This window comes from Chaetodon auriga, chromosome 12 (assembly GCF_051107435.1).
Source record: "Chaetodon auriga isolate fChaAug3 chromosome 12, fChaAug3.hap1, whole genome shotgun sequence".
In the NCBI taxonomy this organism is placed as follows: Eukaryota; Metazoa; Chordata; class Actinopteri; order Chaetodontiformes; family Chaetodontidae; genus Chaetodon; species Chaetodon auriga.
In genome coordinates this window covers 7,632,501-7,653,095 of record NC_135085.1, presented here as the reverse complement: position 1 = coordinate 7,653,095, position 20,595 = coordinate 7,632,501, and the positions used below count along the sequence as shown (strand labels likewise).

Below are 20,595 nucleotides of genomic sequence, written 5' to 3'. Positions count from 1 at the left end.
ATGCCCATGTTGTTTAAGTAATAAATGTACTTGCACCCATCTGTGTGCCCATGGGTGTGCTGATCTTGAAATGAGGTGTAGTCAAGAGCATTGTTGGCGCAGCTGAAAGCCATTGCACCATTGACCAGTAGAAACCCGGTGTAAGGTCAGCGGTGCAGTATTTTCCTGCTATTCAAAGAGTGTATTAGAGTGATAGTAAGATGCACCTACATCGGTGGATTCACAACACATGTACACTCATTTGTTGCACACAAGGATACGTAGCAGTGCTCCCCATTTTCACATATGCAGTCAAATGGCGCTGCTGACGGATGCGGATTGAAAGATGGCAGAGGTGGGTGCTCCACTCAAGCTCATCTGACTGCTGACATCACATCCATAATGCTGTTCAAAATTGCTTCTTCTGTTTGTCTCACCTGGCTATTACTTGACCAACTTTTGTTGCTGCTTGTGGACTGGTACCTTTTCCTTTACTCCAATACTACCTGGTGCTGACACTAGTGCAGCCCGATTACTTTCTGACACCTTGATTGTGGACTTTGTTTTCTAACGAGTGACTGCTCCTTTGCCTGATTAGTTAAGCTAGCACTAGGTTTGTTTTTTAGACCGGTTTCTATTACTATCACTCGCTGGTCTCTGAAACACCTAAACTTCATCATGGTTGTTTGTGGACACTGCCTGTCGGTATATTCACAATTACAAGACAACATCAGATGGCTGAAGTGGGATCTCTAAGACAGGGATGAGCTAATCCTGGGTTTTTTATCCATTGCTACTGCATAAGCCAAAAACCTCTCACTGGGCTGCTCCTGCAGTGGCAACAGAGATGCCATCCTGTTCATCAGGTGTTGCACCCAACAACGTGACTCTTCCGATCCTCTCAGCCATGGCCTGTCTTCAGGCAACAACACCTGGACCCTCTTCAGGGCTACACCAAGTCCCAAGCTTGTTCCACTCCTTCCATGCAGTTTGGAGCCACGAGTCCTAAATCCTCCCTCCTGCCATTCTCATGTTTACTCTACTCAAACCAACCCTAAAGCCCCAAGATAGCCTTCTTAGAGAAATGGACATGGGGAAAGTGAATCCTCTTCGTTTGACTCCTTCTGAGGATAACTCCATCGGGTGGTGGTTCCACTCCGGTTCTCTGCTCTCTCCTTCACAAGACTGCAGGAGCCCTGGTCGGGGATAACTCCTCTTCATCGGGTGGTGGTGTCACCTTGGTTTCTCTGCTCTCTCTCTCTCCCAAGACTGCAGGAGCCCTGGTGCAGTGATCTGGGTGTTGTTGGTGGAATTGAGTGATGAGACGAGGATCCACAATGTGGTGAGAAGGAACCCATGACCTCTCCTCGGGACCGTAATCCTTCCAGTCAATCAGGTAGTGAAGGCCCCAGCCCCAGTGATGAGGGCATAATAGGTGGCGTCCACTAGATGGGTCCTCCATCAATGATCCAAGGAGGTAGAGGTGGTCGCTCAATGGGCATGAGAGGACTCTCCTTTACAGGTTTAACTTGGGAGACATGGAAAGTAGGGTGGACTATCATGGAGTGAGGGAAACTCAACTTTACTTCTGTGGGACTGATGACTCTCTGAATGGGTAAAGGACCAATAAACCTGGTTGCCATCTTCCTGGACTCCATCCTGAGAGGAAGATCCCAAGTAGAGAGCCAAACCCTCTGACCTGTTACATTTAGTAAAGCAAGGTAATTTTGGTTTGGATCTAAGAGACAGAAACAAACAGCACGAGAAACAAGGGAGCCATTCAAAACACAAACGGTTTATTACAGTCAAACAATTAACACTAAGTACAACCAAAAACCTGAAGTACAACAAAACACAGCCCTAAACATAAATTTCTACTACTCCATGGTAAGTGGGTAGGAACACAGATTAACTCTACAGATCAACTAACTAAGGAAACCACAATGTGGGACTAACAAACAGGAAACCAAAAACGAGGTACGCACACAGGTGACAGAGAACCAACTAGAGACAAGATAGCTATGAGAGGAGTGAGGCTCTAGCTCAGGACCAAGTGTGGCAGCATCGGCGGATGAACCTCTGAACGGGGGGGCAGGAGACCTCCCTCTCCTGTGCTGGGAAGAGAGCAGGGGCTGGAAGCCATACGAACACGGGAAGGGTGATAGGGTGAGATATGAGGAAGAATGATTTTGAAAAAAAAAAAAACATGCAGTGTAGCACCGTCTCCATTTCTTGGTTCATCCGCTCGGTTTGCCCATTTGATTGGGGTTGGAATCCAGATGACAAACTGGTCATGGCTCCAAGCAGGCTGCAGAACTCCCTCCAAAACACTGATGAAATCTGGGGTCCTATATCTGACATCACGTCCTTCGGAAGGCCATGTAGACAGACAAACATGGAGTAGAATTTTGACTGAGTGGATACAGGTTCTTGATGGCAATGTCTGTAGTCAATGCATGGTCTCAGGGATCCATCCTTGTTGCCCTCAAAGAAGAAGCCTGCCCCTCCTGGTGAGGATAATGGTCAGATAATGCGTGCCACCAAGGAGTCAATAATGTAGCTTTCCATAGCTGTTCTCTCGGGTGAAGGAAGGAACAAACATTAGCAAAACTTCTTGACATTGAAGAGGCAATTAAAAAGGCTTTGTACTCTGTCTCCAATCTGAAGACGGAGGCTGACATCACAGGGTTATCAGGACTATTTGATGAATCTTTAAAATCTGAGCAAAACGTTCAACCTGCCAACAACATCCGGAAGATAAGTATCGTGTCAAGTAGTGTTGCTTTTGTCAACGAAAATTATGACTAAATATCGTTGTCAACGAACCTTTATCACGTGACGAAAACAACACGAGACACAACGTAAATGCTGCCCATGTGACGATAAGTATAATTAAATATATAATTCAATATTGTTGACGAATAAAAACGGGACTAAATGCGGTTTTAAAAACTCTGCTAAAATGTCTCTTCATTTTCGTTGACTAAAAGGAGACGAGACAAAATGTTATAACGTTATTTCGTCTTGTTTAGTCACGTTGTTATAATCATTTTGCAGTATTTCTGTTTCCTGTGTCTCACTTCAGGGGCTGCATCAGGTCGCACTGCGCAGTCGCTGGTGATGTCACTTCCTCAATCCCCGCTCTCAGCATTATTTAGAAGATGCAGCCGTGGAAGGTTAGCATTAACGACGGACAACTGACACAGAGAATGGGACCGATGGCCAGCCAGTCAGCCGAGGTTTGTCTTTGGGAGAAAAAGAAGAAACGACATTTGGGCACACTTTCATTACATAGAAGTGGAAAAGAAAACGGAATGTGAACCTTGTTTGAATTGTGAATTGGGTTTGGCTAAAAGAAAATTTTGGTTTCGTCTATACTACCAGGTACTTATACTATATTGACCGGGTTAAATAGAATTGCATTACTAAAAAGAGACTAAAATACAATTTTCATTGACTAAAACTAGACTAAAATGTCATCAGTTTTCGTCAACTAAAACTAGACGAAAATAGTCACGGGTAATTCTGACTAAAATAAGACTAAAATGCTCAGACTTTTAGTCGACTGAAACTCGACTAGACTAAAAAGAGTATGAACGTAACTAAAACTAATAAAAACTAAAATGACAGCTTGACACAAAGACTAGACTAAGACTAAAATTAAAACAGGCCGCCAAAAACAACACTAGTGTCAAGCAAGGCCAACTCAGGTCAAATCAAAGATCCATCTGATGTGAATATGCAAGCGGTTTCACATTCAAGTCCGTCTAAACAAGAAGTGCCCAGACAATTGCGCACAAAGCCACTCATCAGACAGTTGTCTTCCCAGTCTTCCCTGTCATTTATCTCCATTAACTCAGCTGCCAGAAGGCCTGCTGGACAACCAAAGTCACCCATGTCAACATTTAAACCAAAAACAGAAAGCAATCCTCAAAGTTGCCATGATGAAAATAGTGATCTGGGACAGGAATCTGCTGCCTCTGAGTCCTCAAAAAATTGTAAAAGTCTTACACAATGCAAGGAATTCACACTCTTACATGAAATTTCAAAAGTCCTCTCTTTCCGCCTCCTTCCATTAGTTGATTTGATCGTCCACATTCAAATGTTTAATATACAGCAAAATCTTTGCTACCTTAAACTTAATTTGTTTTATCATCACAGTTTCAGTTACCAGTCAAGGAAATGTGTTCTGCCTGTGTAACACCTGTCTATCCAATGGAAAAAATATTGGCCAATAAACTTGTCCACAAGAAGCTCAGGTGAGATACTTTTCACAGTATGATAAAAATGACTCAAATCAACAATCATACAGTAACAAAGATATTTGCACTAATCAATACAATGATTTTTGACATGAAATGAATATATGGACATTACTAAGCAAAAAAAAAAAAATTTAGAGAGAGTTTATAAATGACATTATGATTGCAAATCTCCAATGCATTGAAATCATTCACAGTAACTGATCTGGCACAAATAATTATTGAACAATACAAAAATTAAACCATATGTTCACAATATTTGTTTTATGTTACTTTATTGCAGCATACACAGCTATTCATCTCTTTACGGAGAGTTCTACTGCATTTCTCACTACCAACAGCTTTTTACAAGGAAGGGGAATTATGACGAAGGATTTGGGCACAAGCAACATAAAGATCAGTGGCTTCAGAAAAGGCCCAAATGAGCCAGATGCTGTGTCCACCCCCAAAATAACAAAAAGCACCTTAAACAAACCTGATAGCCCCAGAGAGTCCTCTGCTGGTGTGTTTGTTACAAAGTTGTCTGCAAGGGAGCTGGGGTATAACAGCGATGCTAATGTAAAGGGCAAACTAAGAATTAGCTGGCCACCAGAGAAGAAGACTACTGGGGTTAATACAGTGCAGCCGACACATGTGAAAAATACGATTTTTGTCACTGGCAAAACATCTAATACAAGTTTTTCAGACAACAGCCAATTACAGATCAACCATGGTGGAGAAATGAAAGATAAAGTGTTCTCACTAATTGTCAAGCTCCTTTATTTCAGAGGTAAAGGAACAATCTAAGACAACACGTTATAACTCATCTGAGAAGTTCCCCTCAAAGGAAACAAAAACCAGGAGTGATCCACCCAAATCAGGGCATTTACAGGACAGCATCTCTCCAACAGCGCACAAGTTTTCTTTGCCCCCCGTAGTAAAGAGTAAAACTGTCACAAACGAGATGTCTGAACAGACAAATGTGGCATCCACCTCGAAAACAAACAAAACTCCAATATCTAACAGGCTGGAGGCTTATCTAGACAAAACTAGGAAGTCTGTACAGTTTGCTCAAAATATTGATGCTGGCCAGTATCACCTGTCATCTCAAATGACCATAGGAGCTAAAGCTGAAGAGCAGAGTATACAGTGTTGAATAAATGAATAAGTAGTGAATAAACTCAGGGATTCAAGAGTGATAACTAAGTGTGATTTAACTGCTGAATGTCTGTATACAGTCTAGACAATAAAATTCTAAATATTCTGATATGAAAATTCCTTGTTGGACATGTACAGATTGATAATTACTCTGTAATAAAATTGCAACTTTAAGCTCTGGGGCAGTGTTGTTTGATGACCCCTTGAAGTTTGAATAAATGTAAACACCAGACAGCATCTCATATAGTTCATACTAAACTCCAGGGCAGGCCGCTTGTTACGACCCCGGCTCGAGGGGGAAGGGAAGCAACATAATAACCGGTGGTACTTGGTATAAATAAAAAGGTTTATTGATAAGTTTGCAAAAAAAAAAAGATGTAAAGTTGAAAACTGAGGCAAACAAAGGAAGTGGGTGGGTGGATGCTGCTCAAACCATAAAAGTAATAAAACACAAAGCGGGTCCTCAAAAGGAGAACGTAACCAAACACTTCTTGGCTTATGAACGAAAAATGAAACCAAACTTCAAACAAAACAAAACATAAATACACAAGAGTCAGCATCCAAATTCCTATTTTTCACACAGTTCTATTTTGCTCTCAGCAATTTACACGGCTTGCGCTGCCACAAGGACCACACAGTTCAATCTGGCGTGCTGCACATCAGCTGCCCCGTTGCCTCGTTTGGCCAGGTTATATTGGTGCTGGCAGCTGGCGATTGGTTGTCCTGGACGCCGCCGCACCAATCACAACCTCGTCCGTCGGTCCACGCCTCCCTCTTCAGGCATCCAACAGGCGACGAGGTTCCACACAGGTTACTCTACATATGTATATACACACACACACACACACACACACACACACACACACACACACAGCGGAAACCACACAAGAAACAGGGGAGCTGGCGCTGGCCGTAACACCGCTATTTCACGAGGCTCTAAAAGCAATGGATGGACATTTTTGGAAACGTGCTTGCTTTCTTGCAAAGAGTTAAGCCGTGATAAGAGCTGGTTGAATTGTCTAAATGTTAAAGAAAGGTGGTTCAGTGCTTCCTTTCTTATCCCCTTTGGCATAGAGTACACATGACCATCCTTTACCAAAGGAAAGGAGATAAGCCCTCCCACTGCCTCGGACAGCAAACCCTGGCAGACCCAACAGAAGTTGTTTGTCTTTTCCTAAGTCCTTATCAATTCTCTTTTACATCTGTCCTTGACCTGATTGCGTATTCAAGTGAGGTTAAGGTAAATGTTCAGGAAAAGACACATTTTTACAGTTATAATGTGTACTGTCAGTTGCAGCAGCTGGAGCACAGTGTTTTGATCTTTTCTTACGTTCAAGACTGACTGACTTTTATTTTATTGGGAAAATGTCATCCTAACAACAGGAGTAGTAGTAGTAGTAGTAAAAGTAGGAGTGACCACAGGGCTCCAGCAGGAGGAAACATAGCGCTGTTGAGCTACATTAAGGGCCACCTCACTTCCTCCCTCCAGTCATTGTACAATTTATTGAGGAAAGTTTGCACATCTGGATCCTTCATTCAGATTCTCCCCTTTTCAGGTATGAGTCCCTCATAGTAGCCCAGCAAACTTTATGAGGATGGGGATGTTGTGTCCCCGGTCAAAAATGGTTCTTGTCAGACTCTTACAATGTGGCTGACATGGTGGTGAGATGGTGACATTTGCATGTCTAATAATGTTCCTGTCAGACCCTCTCTTACAAAACAGGAAGAAACTATTGATCATTTAATGTTACGAAAAAAGCAGAGCCATGTGTCTTTATTTCTTTAATACAACATTTGATTTAATTTATTTGGTTTTGAAATCTCTGCCATCAGACAGCCATTACATGAACATCTAAGTATAAAAACTAGTACTAGTAACTACATCCATCCAGTTCTGACTGGGACATTAACTGGATCATTGGGACTGATTTTGAAGTGGATATTGGCATCAGGGTGGGATGTCATAATGTAATAGTGATCACAGAGGTGCTGCATGATTGATTTTATGTGCATATCAGGATTATCTTGTAAATAATTCATTGTTAAAACATTTAAAAGACATTCAGTTCAGACAGAACATTGGTTAGACAATTTCTGGACATGTAGCGTATTAAGTTGATAATCTGGACACAAAGGATGTTTAAAGCTGCTGAATACACACTATTTATATTATCTTCAACAGAATACAACCGTGATCCAAAAAAGTCAGGACATGTGTAAAACATGAATACAATCATGTGTTCACAAAGTGTTGAACCTCTCTCCTTCCTTGCTTGTGAATGACTGAGCCTTTCCAGGATGCCCCTTTCATACCTAATCATGATTCTATCACCTGTTACCAATGGACCTGTTTACCTGTGGAATGTTCCAAACAGGTGTTTTTGGAGCATTCCTCTACTTTCCCAGTCTTAAGTTGCTCCTGTCCCAGCTTGTTTGAAATGTGTTGCTGCATCAAATTCAGAATAAGCAAATAGTTACAAAAAACATTGAATCTGATGGGGTAAAACATTAAATACATTATCTTGTATATTGTTCTGTTTTCAACTGAGTAAATGTCAAAAAGGATCAGCGAGCTGTCACATTTTGTTTCATTTATGTTCTACACAGCATCACAACCTTTTTAGGATCGGGGTTATTGGTAAATAGGCATGTTTATTATTGATATAAAATAATAAATGGTTATTTGGAGAACAGTCTGTTCGTGTATTTTGAAGTAATGAAGTTGAGTACCTGATGCTAACTGCACTGTCTATGGAATAGTGGTACCTTGTATATATGGAAATACTATATACCTGGTACTGAAACGTGTAGGCAATTATTTATGTTGCTAGAGTGAGTGTACTGTTGGTACAATCAAAGTATGAGCTGCAACATGCTATCAGTATATTACAAGGCAAATATAGAAAATATGTGTACAAAACATGTATATATGGCTCCAAATTATTACAACTGTTTCAGGTCTGTTGGCAAGGTATGATGTAAGTCGGTGGTTCCCACCCTTTTTGGTTTGTTGCCCGTTAAAATTTAGTAATCTCTACTGACCTCACATCACAGGTTGGGAACACTGATGTACAATAAGTGATGACTGATGTATTGTTTGAAAAAAATAAACAATCAGACACATGTCTAAAATTCTGTTAATTTCAGGTCTTCTCTTCTTGTGGAGACATCATCTCTGAAGGACAAAGGACAGATGAGAGATATCAAGGGAGGAAGTGGTGAAAATTGAGAGATATCAACTTGTCCAACAACATATAAAATGAAGTAACACATTTGCCCACCTCTTGGTTTCGGCCTCATCAGCTGAGTCAGGAAGCTCTTTTCTCCTGGTCTCAGGAAGCAGAAAGCCGAGGGCTCCACAGACCAGTGTAAGGCTGCTGAAGACTGTGGTGGGTATGGACCAGTGGTATATGGCCAAGATGTTGAGCAGTGGAGCCAGTAATGCACCTGCTTTTGCTGACATGGCTCCTAAAGCTGTGGCCGTTTGTCTGAAAGACGGACGTTATAACAGTTAACACTTGAACACCTGAGTAGGTTAATAAATTTATGGACATCGTTTTTAAATATGTCTCATTAGCCTGACACCTACCTAGCAGATGTTGGAAACAGCTCCTGTAGAAATACAGCACATACAGAAAGAGCCCAGATCAGGAAAAAACGTGCTGCAACAACTAAACACAAGAGAGCAGTGGCATGTCCTGAAAACAAAACAAAACAAAACAATTAGCCTTGATAAACAGGACAAGAACATGAAACTGTCATTTTGCTAACCAAACCAAATGGTTTACCTTGGAGAACAGCTAATATAAGTATGCAGAAGAGTCCTCCAGTCAGATGTGTTGAAATGAACAAAATCCTTCTCCCAAAAACCTCCAACAGCCACATGGAGAGTAAATTAGCCGATATTTCAGCAGCGCCAAACATGAGCTGTGTCACAAAGATATCCAGACCCAAGTTTGCCATGTTCAAGTACAGGCAGTAGTAGGCAAGACTCAATGAAAACCTTAAAAACAAGACGAGCACATTATAGAACATCTACAACAGATGTACACTGATTTTTAAACAGCTGCTTAGTTGTTCTAGATTTGTGATTGATGTGTGAGGCAGCAGGAGATGGACCCAAATGTTGATAGTCGAGGCAGAAGGAAGACTTCAATGATTTAATGATCAGTTGAATATGCATATAAGCATGCAGGCAGACACAGGTAACTTAACAGATGGGAAGTGCAGGGATGAGTCACTTGAAAGCAAAGCAACATGGCAACAAAGGAATTACAATGATCTGTCTACTGACTGAGGAAAAGGGACTGATATTTGTGTCCCAGGGCTTATGAGGAAATGAGGTGCACGTGGGGAGATGGACGGTGAGGCTCAGGTGAGGGGAATGAGGTGATTGTAAGCCAGATGGGAGTGACAGAATCTGAAAGAGAGCAAAGTCCAAGGTTATCTGGTAGAGAGTGGGTTCTTTGTCCAATATGAAGGAGGCTTTAATATCTACCTAACACGCACCAACATCTGGCTTTTGTGGGGTACAATTGGAAATTACTCCCAGGTCAAATGACTCTGTCATCATGCATATTTATCGGCTCCAGGTCTGTCTGGCTGCGGTGGAAACATGGCACCAAGGAGTATACAGTATTTTATACAGACAGGAGGCCTACAGTGAAAGCCAAAGTCCTCTGGAGGTCAGGCAGGAGGCTGGAAGTGTAGGTAGGAGCACTCTGGAGGTTGGTGATGAGGCTGGAGGTCAAGAATGGGATCTGGCAGCTGGAAGCCAGCAACAGAGCAGCAGGACTGGAGGCTGGCGACAGGGAGATGTGCAGGTGAGCCAGTGGAGGAGATTGCTGCTGCTCTGCAGGAACAGGAGACCATTGCAGCCCAGCAAGAACAAGAATTTGCTGCTGCTCTGCAGGAATAGGAGGTTTTGCTGCATGGGCATGGAAGACTATCACAGCTAAAGAGTGGGTGTAGGCCAGACCAGGAGCAGATACTGTCAACTCAGAACCAAGAACAGGAGTCAGCTGGACTGTCGACTAGGAGTCAGGAAAAGGTGTACTGTTGACAGATTCAGGAACCAGTGTGCTGTTGGTCAACCCAGGGGCTGAAGAGATGTCGACTGACAAAAGAACAAAGGGGAGAAGAGAGATCTTGGCTTGGGGAGCAGGATCTTCACTGTGCTGGGCAGCAGTGAGAATGAGGAGCTGGGCAGCTGAGAAGAGTAACGCTTCCTTCTGGAAACATAGCAGAAAGTGGCTCCAGGGTAGAATCAGACAGGAAACTGACTGTTCTGTTGTGGTAGCAAATTGGTGAACTGGCTGGAGGCAAGCAGTCTGGAGGCTGTCTAACAGAAAAACTCAGGAAAAGGAACAGGCCGAGCTAGCTGGAGTCTGGCATGCTGGATGCTAGCTGGCTGAAAAAAGCCAGAAAACAACAAACCAGACAGGACTGTGACAGTGTGCTACCATAAAATGACTATAAATCATAGGTTATAATACTAGTGATCAGTATTAATACAGAACTGTTAATTCATCATGTCAACTTACCATGCCAATGCAACAATGAAGAAATATCTGGTCAGTAGAGGTGATCTAAAAATTGTTTTTATACCTCCTTTTTTCACATTTTCTTTGACTGCAATCTGTGGCAGAAACATTAAGAGATAAAATAATCTGTTGTTAATCCCACAGCACAGAAATTTGCAATGTTACCAGCAAACGGGATAGCACACAACATAACACATGAGTAAACAATAGAATTAGTAAAAGCAGGCAATGGTTGAAATCACATTATTGCACATAGGAAATACGGATATTGCACAGTTTAGTACACACTGATATCACACAAGTGAATTTGTCATTATCTGTCTGTGTGGTCTCCTGGGAGCAGTGTTGGCTGTAAAGTTTCTCATTATTTAATTATCTAATGTAACACAGAAAATGTATTAACTACACACATCCTGTATACTTTTGAGTATCAAGTAATTCATATTTTACTAAAAACGTGCATTAATACAACAGACAAAAAGAACAAATAAAAAGTTATTGAATGTATTAATAACTAATAATAACAAAATAAAGCAATATCAAATTAAAAATCTCTTTCTCAATGAATTAATAAGAGGCAATTAAATAAATAAATAAATAAATAAGCAACAAAATATAGATTCAAGTGAATCGGTATCCACTGACTTGAGCATGGATGACCACATGTTCATTGTAGAACTTTCAAAAGAGGTTGAGAAACACTTTAATAGAGGACCCAATGTTGGTGACTCTACCAGCTCATCAACAAGCTCTTCAGGGGGTCCCTTGGAAGGATTGTCCGAAGGGAAATTTCACCAGTGATCTCATTTGGTGTCAGTTATTATACATGTGTCATAGAAAATCTAATAGAAAATACATGCTTAAATGCTACATGTGGCAGATTTACGCCTTCGTACATTTTTCAGCAGAGACTCTGGCACAGTGTGTTTGTTGATGGCTGCTGCCTTGACAATCAACTGTTTAGCCTCTTCTGTCCGTCCTCTGCTTAACAACCATCTGGCTGACTCTGGAATAAACCTGATAGAGACAAAGAAAGTGACACATTAAATAGTTCATCATTTACAAATAAACCAAAGAAGGGCTGTTAAAAAGTTAATGCATACCAGATGTAGATAGCAGGCAACAGAAGTATGGCAGCTGCAATTAGCTGAGCCTGTCTCCAGTCTCGGATGAGGTATATCACACCAGAGAGGATGCACTGTCCAACTCCACCAAATATCTGACAAACACATGCTCCCCATGATCGTTTGGACACTCCGACCCATTCAGTGGCTGCAATGAAAGAAACATACAATTTTTTGTCAATTACATGAAAACAATCACTCATGTAAAACAAGTGCAGGAAAGGAGTTATGCTTTTAATGACCATCTTCATAACATTGTGCTGAAAGACTGAGGCCAAAGCTACACACCTTAGGTACAAAGTCAGAATTATCAACATGGCCATGCAAGACATGAAAATTAAGTCACAGCATAATTCTTGAATGGCATTGATAGTTACTAGTAAGTCCTCATATAACACATGATGGGGAAAATTTTAAGATTAACCTTTTTAAGACGAACCTATGCATTTGGTAAATGTTACGCTATTTTCTGTTGTTCAAGTCCAATAAAGACCAGGTCAAAGCCATGCTAAACTCTGATAGCATCCAGGTTTCCACACGGTGGACATGCCAGTCATGCCTCTAAAACAAAACATTATCCTGTTTCATTAATCTCAAGAGTCAGTAAACTTCAGAAATTGAACAAGTGTTCATACAAAACAATCTAAACAATGTCAACTTGGCCTCTAAGAAACTTTGATGGACATTTTTCACCAGTTACATTTCATAGACTGAATAAAAATGAATTGGCGATTATAACCAATGATGAAAACAGTCAACAGTTGCTACCCTGTCCTACATACGTAAGCTCAGTATACATACCCAGTATAATACAGTTGACATGAAATCCTCCAGCTCCAAATCCCATCAAGAACTGCGCTACTAAATATAAGTAGGCATTGGGGCATAGCGCTACTAATAGACCAAATATGAGACATATAAGAAGTGGAATTTGAGTTGCTCGTTTGCGACCAAATCTGAAACAGAAAGAGATGAACAAAATGATTCAGTTGACTATCATTCAAGAACAGTTGATGATAAACACACTAAATTAAGAGAGCAGCTGGTTATGTGACAAGTAATGAAGAGATTGACAGAAAGAGCAATCATGAGCTTGATGACTTATGATTTGCTTAAACTGGGAAATGTTTGTCTTTAATGCTGCATTTACACAGATTCTGACAGATGGTAGATTTTATATCATTTTAGTGGATGAGAGCAGAAGAGTAAAATTAGGTGAGGTGGACAGACAATACTGTAATGGTATGGTTTGACCTCATGGGAACTTTAAATGTTCAGTTAACTTTGTAAGAAATACTGGTGGAATGGCGCTGTAGTTTTAAGATAATGTTGAAAAGGTCACTTTCACAGTATTTAATTAAACATGTGTTTTTAAACAAAGTTTTGTGTCAGAGTTTTCTTGGTGGTGAAAAAGTACTCAGATCTTTTATTTCAGTAAAAGTTGCAATGCCACAGCATGAAAATAAATGAAGGTCCTACATTCAAAATCTAACTTGAGTCTTGAGTGTAGTTCATTTAACTTGACTGTAAATGTACTTACTTCCATTTGACCACTGGTTATTCAAAGTCTTGACACTAAGATTTTCATTTCTACTACAAATGTACATCTGGGCCAGATATTGGTTAGTCTCCTTGATAACTAATTATCAATATTGGTTTGTCCAAACAAAAAACCACATCAGTTGACCCCTACTTTATACATCTGATCCGTGAAGTTGCTTGATGTCCTCACAGATCCATATTCTTCACATATGCTTACAGTCTATAATTTTGTCATCCTGATTGCCCATGTTCAAATTTATGTTTGTCTGTTCTGTACACTTGACATCTGTTGCACATGTGTCCAGTCTGGGGAGGGTTCAATCCTCAAATCAAGGTTCTAAGGGTAGAGGGTGTCGTATTCTGTACAGATTGTAAAGGCCCTTGACTGACTTGTGATTTGGGCTATACAAATATGATTAACTGACTTGACCATAACTCATGAAATATACTTACGATTCAGCAAAAGGTCCAAATATAAGGGAACCAACAACAACACCGGCCATTAACACTGCCTGTATCTCCTCCACCAAGTTGGCCTTGTCACAAACTAGATTGAACTGTTAAAAAAATACAGTTTTTATTGAAACATTTCATGAAGGTAATTGGAAAAAAAAAATGCCTGCTAGTCTACAGTCTTTACTTACATCAGTGACTATGGTAGTTTTATATAGCATGTTGTAGTACACCCATCCATTCTGACACCCCGTGGTCTCATTGAGTCCGTACTCCCTGATGGCACTGATGTCCCAGTCCACAGGGACAAACATCCGACACCTGCTGAAGGTCCCATCCTCCTCCCGGGGCACCGTCAGGTTCAGCTGCTCATCTGTGGTCAGGTTAGAGTGAGCCTGAAGGATCCAGTCTGTGTTACAGTGTCGTTCTGGATCTGACTCAATAAAAAGCAGGCTTGCTAACAGAAAAGACTGACAGATATTTGGTAAAGCAAGTGCAAACAGATTAAGCTGCTGGAATAATCCAAATTCTCCAATGTTCCTCAGGATCTCTCCGAAATCAGCCATGTCGATGTTGGTTATCTTACTTTGTGTTTAAAAAGATTGCACCTTAGGTTTAAATATCGACCATTTGTTTAATCCACTGATTTTTAACTTAACTATGTAACATTTTAATATCAAGGTGACTGGTTAATATTTAACTGTTATATATCTGAATGGAGCAAAATGTGTTACCTTAAGTTCATTTTGAAGAATATCTGTTAGTTCGAATGTTATTGTGACATTTTGTCTCCATGCTTTTACTCTTGCTTGCAAAAGTATTCCACCTTCTTTAAAGATATCAGACTTGTTTTTCCGTTCAGTATTTTCATTGCAAACCCATATCAGTAAATAAGTAATTCTTCAAAGGTAAAATGAATTATTCTTCAACAGACCTTTTTAAGGAAAAATGCTGCTTGCGTAAGTATTCATCCCCTACACATTAACGCTTGGTAGAGCCATGTTGCTACAATGACAGCTTTTGTCATTTGGGTTATCAACTTTGCACACTATTTTGGAGTGTTTTTGCCACATTCTTTGAAGCACGTTTGTTCCAGGTTCTTCACATTGGTTGAATGGCATTTGTCGACCACAAGTGCCACAGATTCTCAATCAGACTGATGTCTGCACTTTGGCCACTGTAAAATAAAAAGTTACTGTTTAACCACCTGTATTGCTCTGGTCTTGTGGTTGGGCTTGTTGTCCTGCTTAAAGGTGAACTTCCTCTGAAGCTACAGTTTTGTAGCATGCTAAACAGGTTCTCTTGTAATGTCTCCCTGTATTTTGTCCTTCAATTCTAACAAAATGCCCATTCCCTGCTGAGAAAAGGTATCCCCAGAGTATTGTTACCACCACCCTACTCCAATGTGGGCATGGTGTTTGTTGAGGAAATGTTAGGTTTGGATCACATATGCAGCTTTTAATTTTGTCCAAAAAACTCTTTCTTGGTCTCATTTCTTGGTCTCTCAATACTTTCTCTGAGAGAAAGTATTGAGAGAAATTCTCTCACATGCTAGCTGGGTCATTCTCATGCTTTCTGGCAAAATCCAGGTGTGTTGTGGTGTCTTCTTCTTGAATAATGGCTTCTTTTTAGCCAGCCTTACATACAGGCTAATTTTATGCAAATCCCTTGATATGATTGACTGGTACACCTATACTCTCAGTTACTGACCTCTGTAGCCCCTCCAGTGTATTTGCCGGATTGTTGGAGACGCTGAGGTTTGAGGGACGGTTTCTGTTTCTTCACTACTGATTAACAGTGCTCACTGGGATATCCAAACACTTGGGTGTTATTTAGTGACCTTTTCTAAATTTCTGCATGACTATTACTTTGGGCTCTATCTTACACTGAGTGCAAAGTGCAAAGTGTCATTGCTACCAGCGGAGGGAAGCGGATCCTCTCAGCCATGGTCCTGTCTTCAGGCAACAACACATGGACCCTCTTCAGGGCTAAACCAAGTCCCAAGCTTGTTCCACTCCTTCCACACAGTTTGGAGCCATGGGTGCTGGTCAAGAGTAGCATAGGTCATCCTAAATTCTCCTTCCCGCCGTTCTCATTTGAGCCTCTTTAGCTGAACAATAAACTTCAAGCATGGGTCATTGGGGATGGACCAGACTCTAAAGTCAGTCACCACCTAGGCAACCGTCTGTCTTCTGGCCAGGTCTCCCTTCTCAAGCCACTGACCTCTCCTTGAACCAACCACCCTCTGCCTCCAGTGCCACCAGAGGTAGGCTTGGCTGTAAAGACCAGAGTGCCGCCTGTCTGAACTGTCCTGCTGTCACTCTTTTGAATGTCTGCCCGGTCCTCAGGGGGGTCTGGGGGGACTCCACAGCTGCTGTTCCACCTGGTCTCCTGCCTTCTGCCGTCACCTTGGCATAGCGCCTATCAGCAGTGCTAGATATCGGCACCTCTATGGCATGTAGGGGTGCATGGTGGCCAAACCCTCTGCTATCCAGCTGCCTTCATGAAGGACATCACACCCACTGCTCTGCAACCTATTAAAACTCACAACTCAAGCAGAGTCAACTGAAGTCATCGTCTATGTCTGCGTAAATGACTTAAAAAAACAACAGTCAGAGATCCTCAAAATGGATTATGTGCACCTTGTGGATGCTGTGCTGGACACTGGAAACAAGGTAATTTGTTATAGTCGACCCACCCCACCCCATCCCTATTTTGGTCACGTGAAATGCAGTCGCCTATGCCAACTTCACATCTGGCTAAAGGGTTACTGCAGGAATAAAGATATCCCTTTTGTTGACAATTTTGCTGCCTTTTTAAACAGGTCTCAGCTTTTTAACCCAGAGTTCCTGTTTAGCACTATTAACCTGCTTGTAAATCCCCCTCCTCCCGATATTCCCACCTCATCTTCTGTTGACTGTGGAAATTTCTCATTTTTTATAGGCAAGATCGATGGTCTGAAGTCCAATTTTCCAGTGTCTGTGGAAGAATGCCACACGATTCAGCCTTCCTATTTCATTGTCTGAATTTGCTCCCATCTCTCTGCAGATCCTCATAAACACTGTAGCTCACACCTGTCCCTCCTGTAGTCCATGTGATGGAATTCCTCAAAACCCATCCAATCTTAGGTCCCAGCTTACTCTCTATTTTCAAGCAAGAGGGTAAAAGCCTGCGACTCCCCACCAGTCAGAACGGAAGAAGCCTCTTTACAATAGCCCACAAGTGTCATATTTTCATCAAGTTTTTCTCTTTTTTAACAGTTTGAGGTTTAACTGCTGCTCTTTCAATTACTAATTGGCACCATCTAATGCTTTTCTTGATAATCCAACTTCTAGTAATCACATAATGGTAGTGGATGGAAACCAACATTCATTTGCATTTTCTTTCGCCAATTTTCTTGAAGATCAGTTAAAATTTCTGATACATTTGGATGGAAGCCCAGCCAGTTTGTCTTCAATATAACCTGCAATAGACCAGCGCCCTCTTCTGGACATACACAGAATTAGTTCTCATATGAATCTGATTGTTTTTTCCATGTTCCATATTTTTCAATTAACCTTTGTTTTTCATACTCCCTAATTAAAACCTTGATTTAACTGGCATGCCATACAAGAAGATGAATCCAAATCTTCTCAACAGGTCTATGTGAACACTACCTTTAGACAGGCACCAACTATTGTACTTGGTCCCCTACAAATGAATAGAATATGAAAAAAATAAAAGCATCTTAGCAAACATCTCTATAGATGTGTTTACCATCACAAGCAGGATCTGGGGTTGCTGAATGCTCTTTAATTTGACTTTACTTATATAGCTATGTCAACAGACCAGGAGGTGGTGCTATCTTAATAGTATTTAAAATATTCCAGGTTGCTGCCCTGTCTTTGAAATGGATCGCTTTTTACAGTAATTTTACTTATTGAATCAAGCTGTTATCACTCCTAACAATGGTTTGGTTTGCGACCTGGTCATATTTTGTCATATTTTGGAAAGTACTCAAATACTGCAGTCCTGCATTTCAAATTTAACATGAGTACAGAAGTATACATTTTGTAAAGCAAGTAAAGTACTGACACTGAGTCCTGAAAAACAGTACTCAAATCCCTCAGTTCAATAAAAGCAAAGAATATGCTTAAGATATCTCACATCAGCACTCAACAGCAATAGCCCAAGGAGGAAGGCTACAGTCCCTGATGGCATCAGTCTCTGGAGAGAGTTCCAGCTCTGAGGAAAACTTCTTGTATGGTTCCAGTTCCAAAGACCACAGATTGTGCACCCCAGACCCCAGGCCGGTAGCCTTAACTTCTCATCTGAGGCCATGGAGAGGACCATAGATGTCCTGTACAAGAAGGACCAAAGCCATCTCCATCTGCTAAAAAGACTGAGTTCCTTTGGAGTGTGCAAGACACTGTTAAAAACACTTTATGACTCTGTGGTGGCATCTGCAATTCTCTATGCAGTGATCTGCTGGGGCTGTGAAAGCTCTGAGAGGGACAGGAAAAGACTGAACAAACTCGTCAGGAGAGCTGGCTCTGTCCTGGACTGCTCTCTGGACACCATCAAGGAGGTGGGTGAGAGGAAGATATTAGCTGAGCTGACATCGATCACTGACAACCCCTCTCACCCCCGGCATGAGACAGTGGGGGCCCTAAGCAGCTCCTTCAGCAACAGACTGCTCCACGCACTGTGTAAGAAGGAACACTGCCGCGGGTCCTTCATTCCAACAATAGTCAGACTGTTAAACTCCAGCACTTTTAATGTAGCACTGTGTTGATGTTGTTTTACATCACAAACCTACATTGTGCATTACCCTGTTATTTATGTCAACATATGGTAAGATCATTACATCTGCGCAACTTATCCTGTGCAATATTTTTCACAGTGCTTGTATATTTTCTACTGTGCTATATATTTTTCAACTGCAATAGTGCAATTCAAAATCTTCCATCTTGAAACTGAACCATCCTTCTCAATTCAGTATTATTTTCATACTCTTATGTTGTCTATTTGTTGTTTTTCTATGTCTTTTTTCTTTGTATCTTTGTATCTTGCTGTCTGTTACAACAAAATTTTCCCCAGCGGCACAAAAAAAGCATATCTAACATTTACCTCTTTGCAGATAGTTTCCATTTCATGTGCAGATGTTTCACGTTTCCACTGCTGAGATGTGTGCCATCGCCCAACTACAATGAAGGATTTAAAAAATTACATTTGAGAAGCTGTGATTTCCCGAAGGCATATTTTTCCACAATGTGCCTGTCATTCAGAAAAATCCACCAACACCACTGTAAACAGTTTTTATTGGGAACTTTACAAATCATATTTCAGATATGGATCAGGAAACCAGATCTCAGAAAAAAAAACAAAAAAAAAAAACAGTTGGGAATTGATTTCCATTGCTACTTCAAGGTAAATACTGTGAAAACTGAGTAACTGACTGACTGAAAATAGAACATTTGTGCTGAGGATGGCACAAGAAGTAAAGTCAGTTGAGCGTTAAATAATTTACTTTCTGAAAAGATTGATTGCATAATCTCCAAGATGGGACAGGCCACAGATATTTCATATTGGTATGTATTGTGCTTTTGTGTTGACACTATGTGACTCTGATTGTTGTCTTTTTATTGTTCTTGTTTTGTACGGACCCCAGGTAGACTAGTGCCCACTTTGTAGAAGCTAAAGGAGATCTGAATGGAGAATAAAGTTAAAGCCATGGTGTCACCGAAATTAAAAGGGTCTGTCACCTTGTGAGCATGAATGGAGAATGCAATAACTTCCAAAGGTATCAGCTCTTAGCATTTTGAGATATCTTGTGGGTAAAGATGACATTTTGCTTGAGGATGGCACAACAAGAAAAATTATGGAGTGTCCAAAACAGAAAACATTAAAGCACTAGTACGTTTTAGAGTTATTCTGAAAACAATGAGTATCTACAGCAAATTCCATGTAAATGGGGCCTTGAACAGACAAACCAGCTGATCAATTAGTAATACCATGCTGAGTATCTACTACAACAGGAAAGTCATGGAAGTATTCAGACTACAGTTTGCTAGATTTGCTGTGTATAGGCTTGTTTGCTTTGCTTAGGCTCTTCAGGGTGATCTTGTTTCTATGGAAAAATGGAATACATGGAAAAGTTAGTTCAACTGAACAGCGTCCCAGTGTATTATATGTTACCGTTTCTATAATAAATTTCGCTCAAATCTTTCTCTCAACAAAACTACAGGAACAAAATGAAAGCTGTTTGGTAGTCCTTTCTTCATCCTCAAAATGGAAGATGTTCCTGGTTCATGTTTTCATATTTGATGATGTGTTGTACTTTTCAGATTGATTACAAGTAGCTAATAATGGTCAACAATTCAAAGATAAAAATACAACAATGACAATAAATTATGTGTCTTTAAAATAATTACTGCATTAATTCAAACAAAGTCTTCAGAATGCAGGCTTTCACACATGGGTCAGCAGGCTTTTCCTGTTTAACCCCTGAAGCATACACAACAAACAGATTTACAGACTTATTTAATTCACGCATGCAGTGATAAATCTTGGGGA

The 20,595-nt window shown here is 40.8% G+C and overlaps 2 protein-coding genes across 2 annotated transcripts in view; both read right to left on the bottom strand.

Moving 5' to 3' along the window:
• Window positions 1-1,424: 1,424 nt before the first annotated feature.
• LOC143329223 (solute carrier family 22 member 13-like) lies at window positions 1,425-14,606 on the bottom strand. Its single transcript, XM_076745029.1, has 10 exons — window positions 14,232-14,606; window positions 14,041-14,144; window positions 12,847-13,001; window positions 12,025-12,193; window positions 11,818-11,938; window positions 10,922-11,016; window positions 9,167-9,381; window positions 8,968-9,076; window positions 8,660-8,866; window positions 1,425-1,638 (listed from the first exon to the last, which is right to left on the bottom strand). The coding sequence occupies exons 1-10, from the start codon at window positions 14,604-14,606 to the stop codon at window positions 1,425-1,427; spliced, it is 1,764 nt and encodes a 587-aa protein (XP_076601144.1).
• Window positions 14,607-20,079: 5,473 nt separating this feature from the next.
• LOC143328944 (solute carrier family 22 member 13-like) overlaps window positions 20,080-20,595 on the bottom strand; it is a 5,160-nt gene continuing 4,644 nt past the window's right edge. Inside the window, exon 10 of the mRNA XM_076744472.1 lies at window positions 20,080-20,149. Within this exon, the coding sequence (XP_076600587.1) occupies window positions 20,080-20,149 (70 nt within the window). The remainder of the gene's footprint in view (window positions 20,150-20,595) is intronic.

What these genes read in the sequence shown, in the direction of transcription:
- LOC143329223 (XM_076745029.1), bottom strand. Translation starts at nt 14,606, where the DNA reads ATGGCTGATTTCGGAGAGATCCTGAGGAACATTGGAGAATTTGGATTA. An exon ending in TGTCAACTGTATTATACTGG is followed by an intron (nt 12,194 to 12,846) that starts GTATGTATACTG and finishes CTTTCATTGCAG; the next exon opens with CCACTGAATGGGTCGGAGTG. An exon ending in CAGAGTCTCTGCTGAAAAAT is followed by an intron (nt 11,017 to 11,817) that starts GTACGAAGGCGT and finishes TTTCTGCCACAG; the next exon opens with ATTGCAGTCAAAGAAAATGT.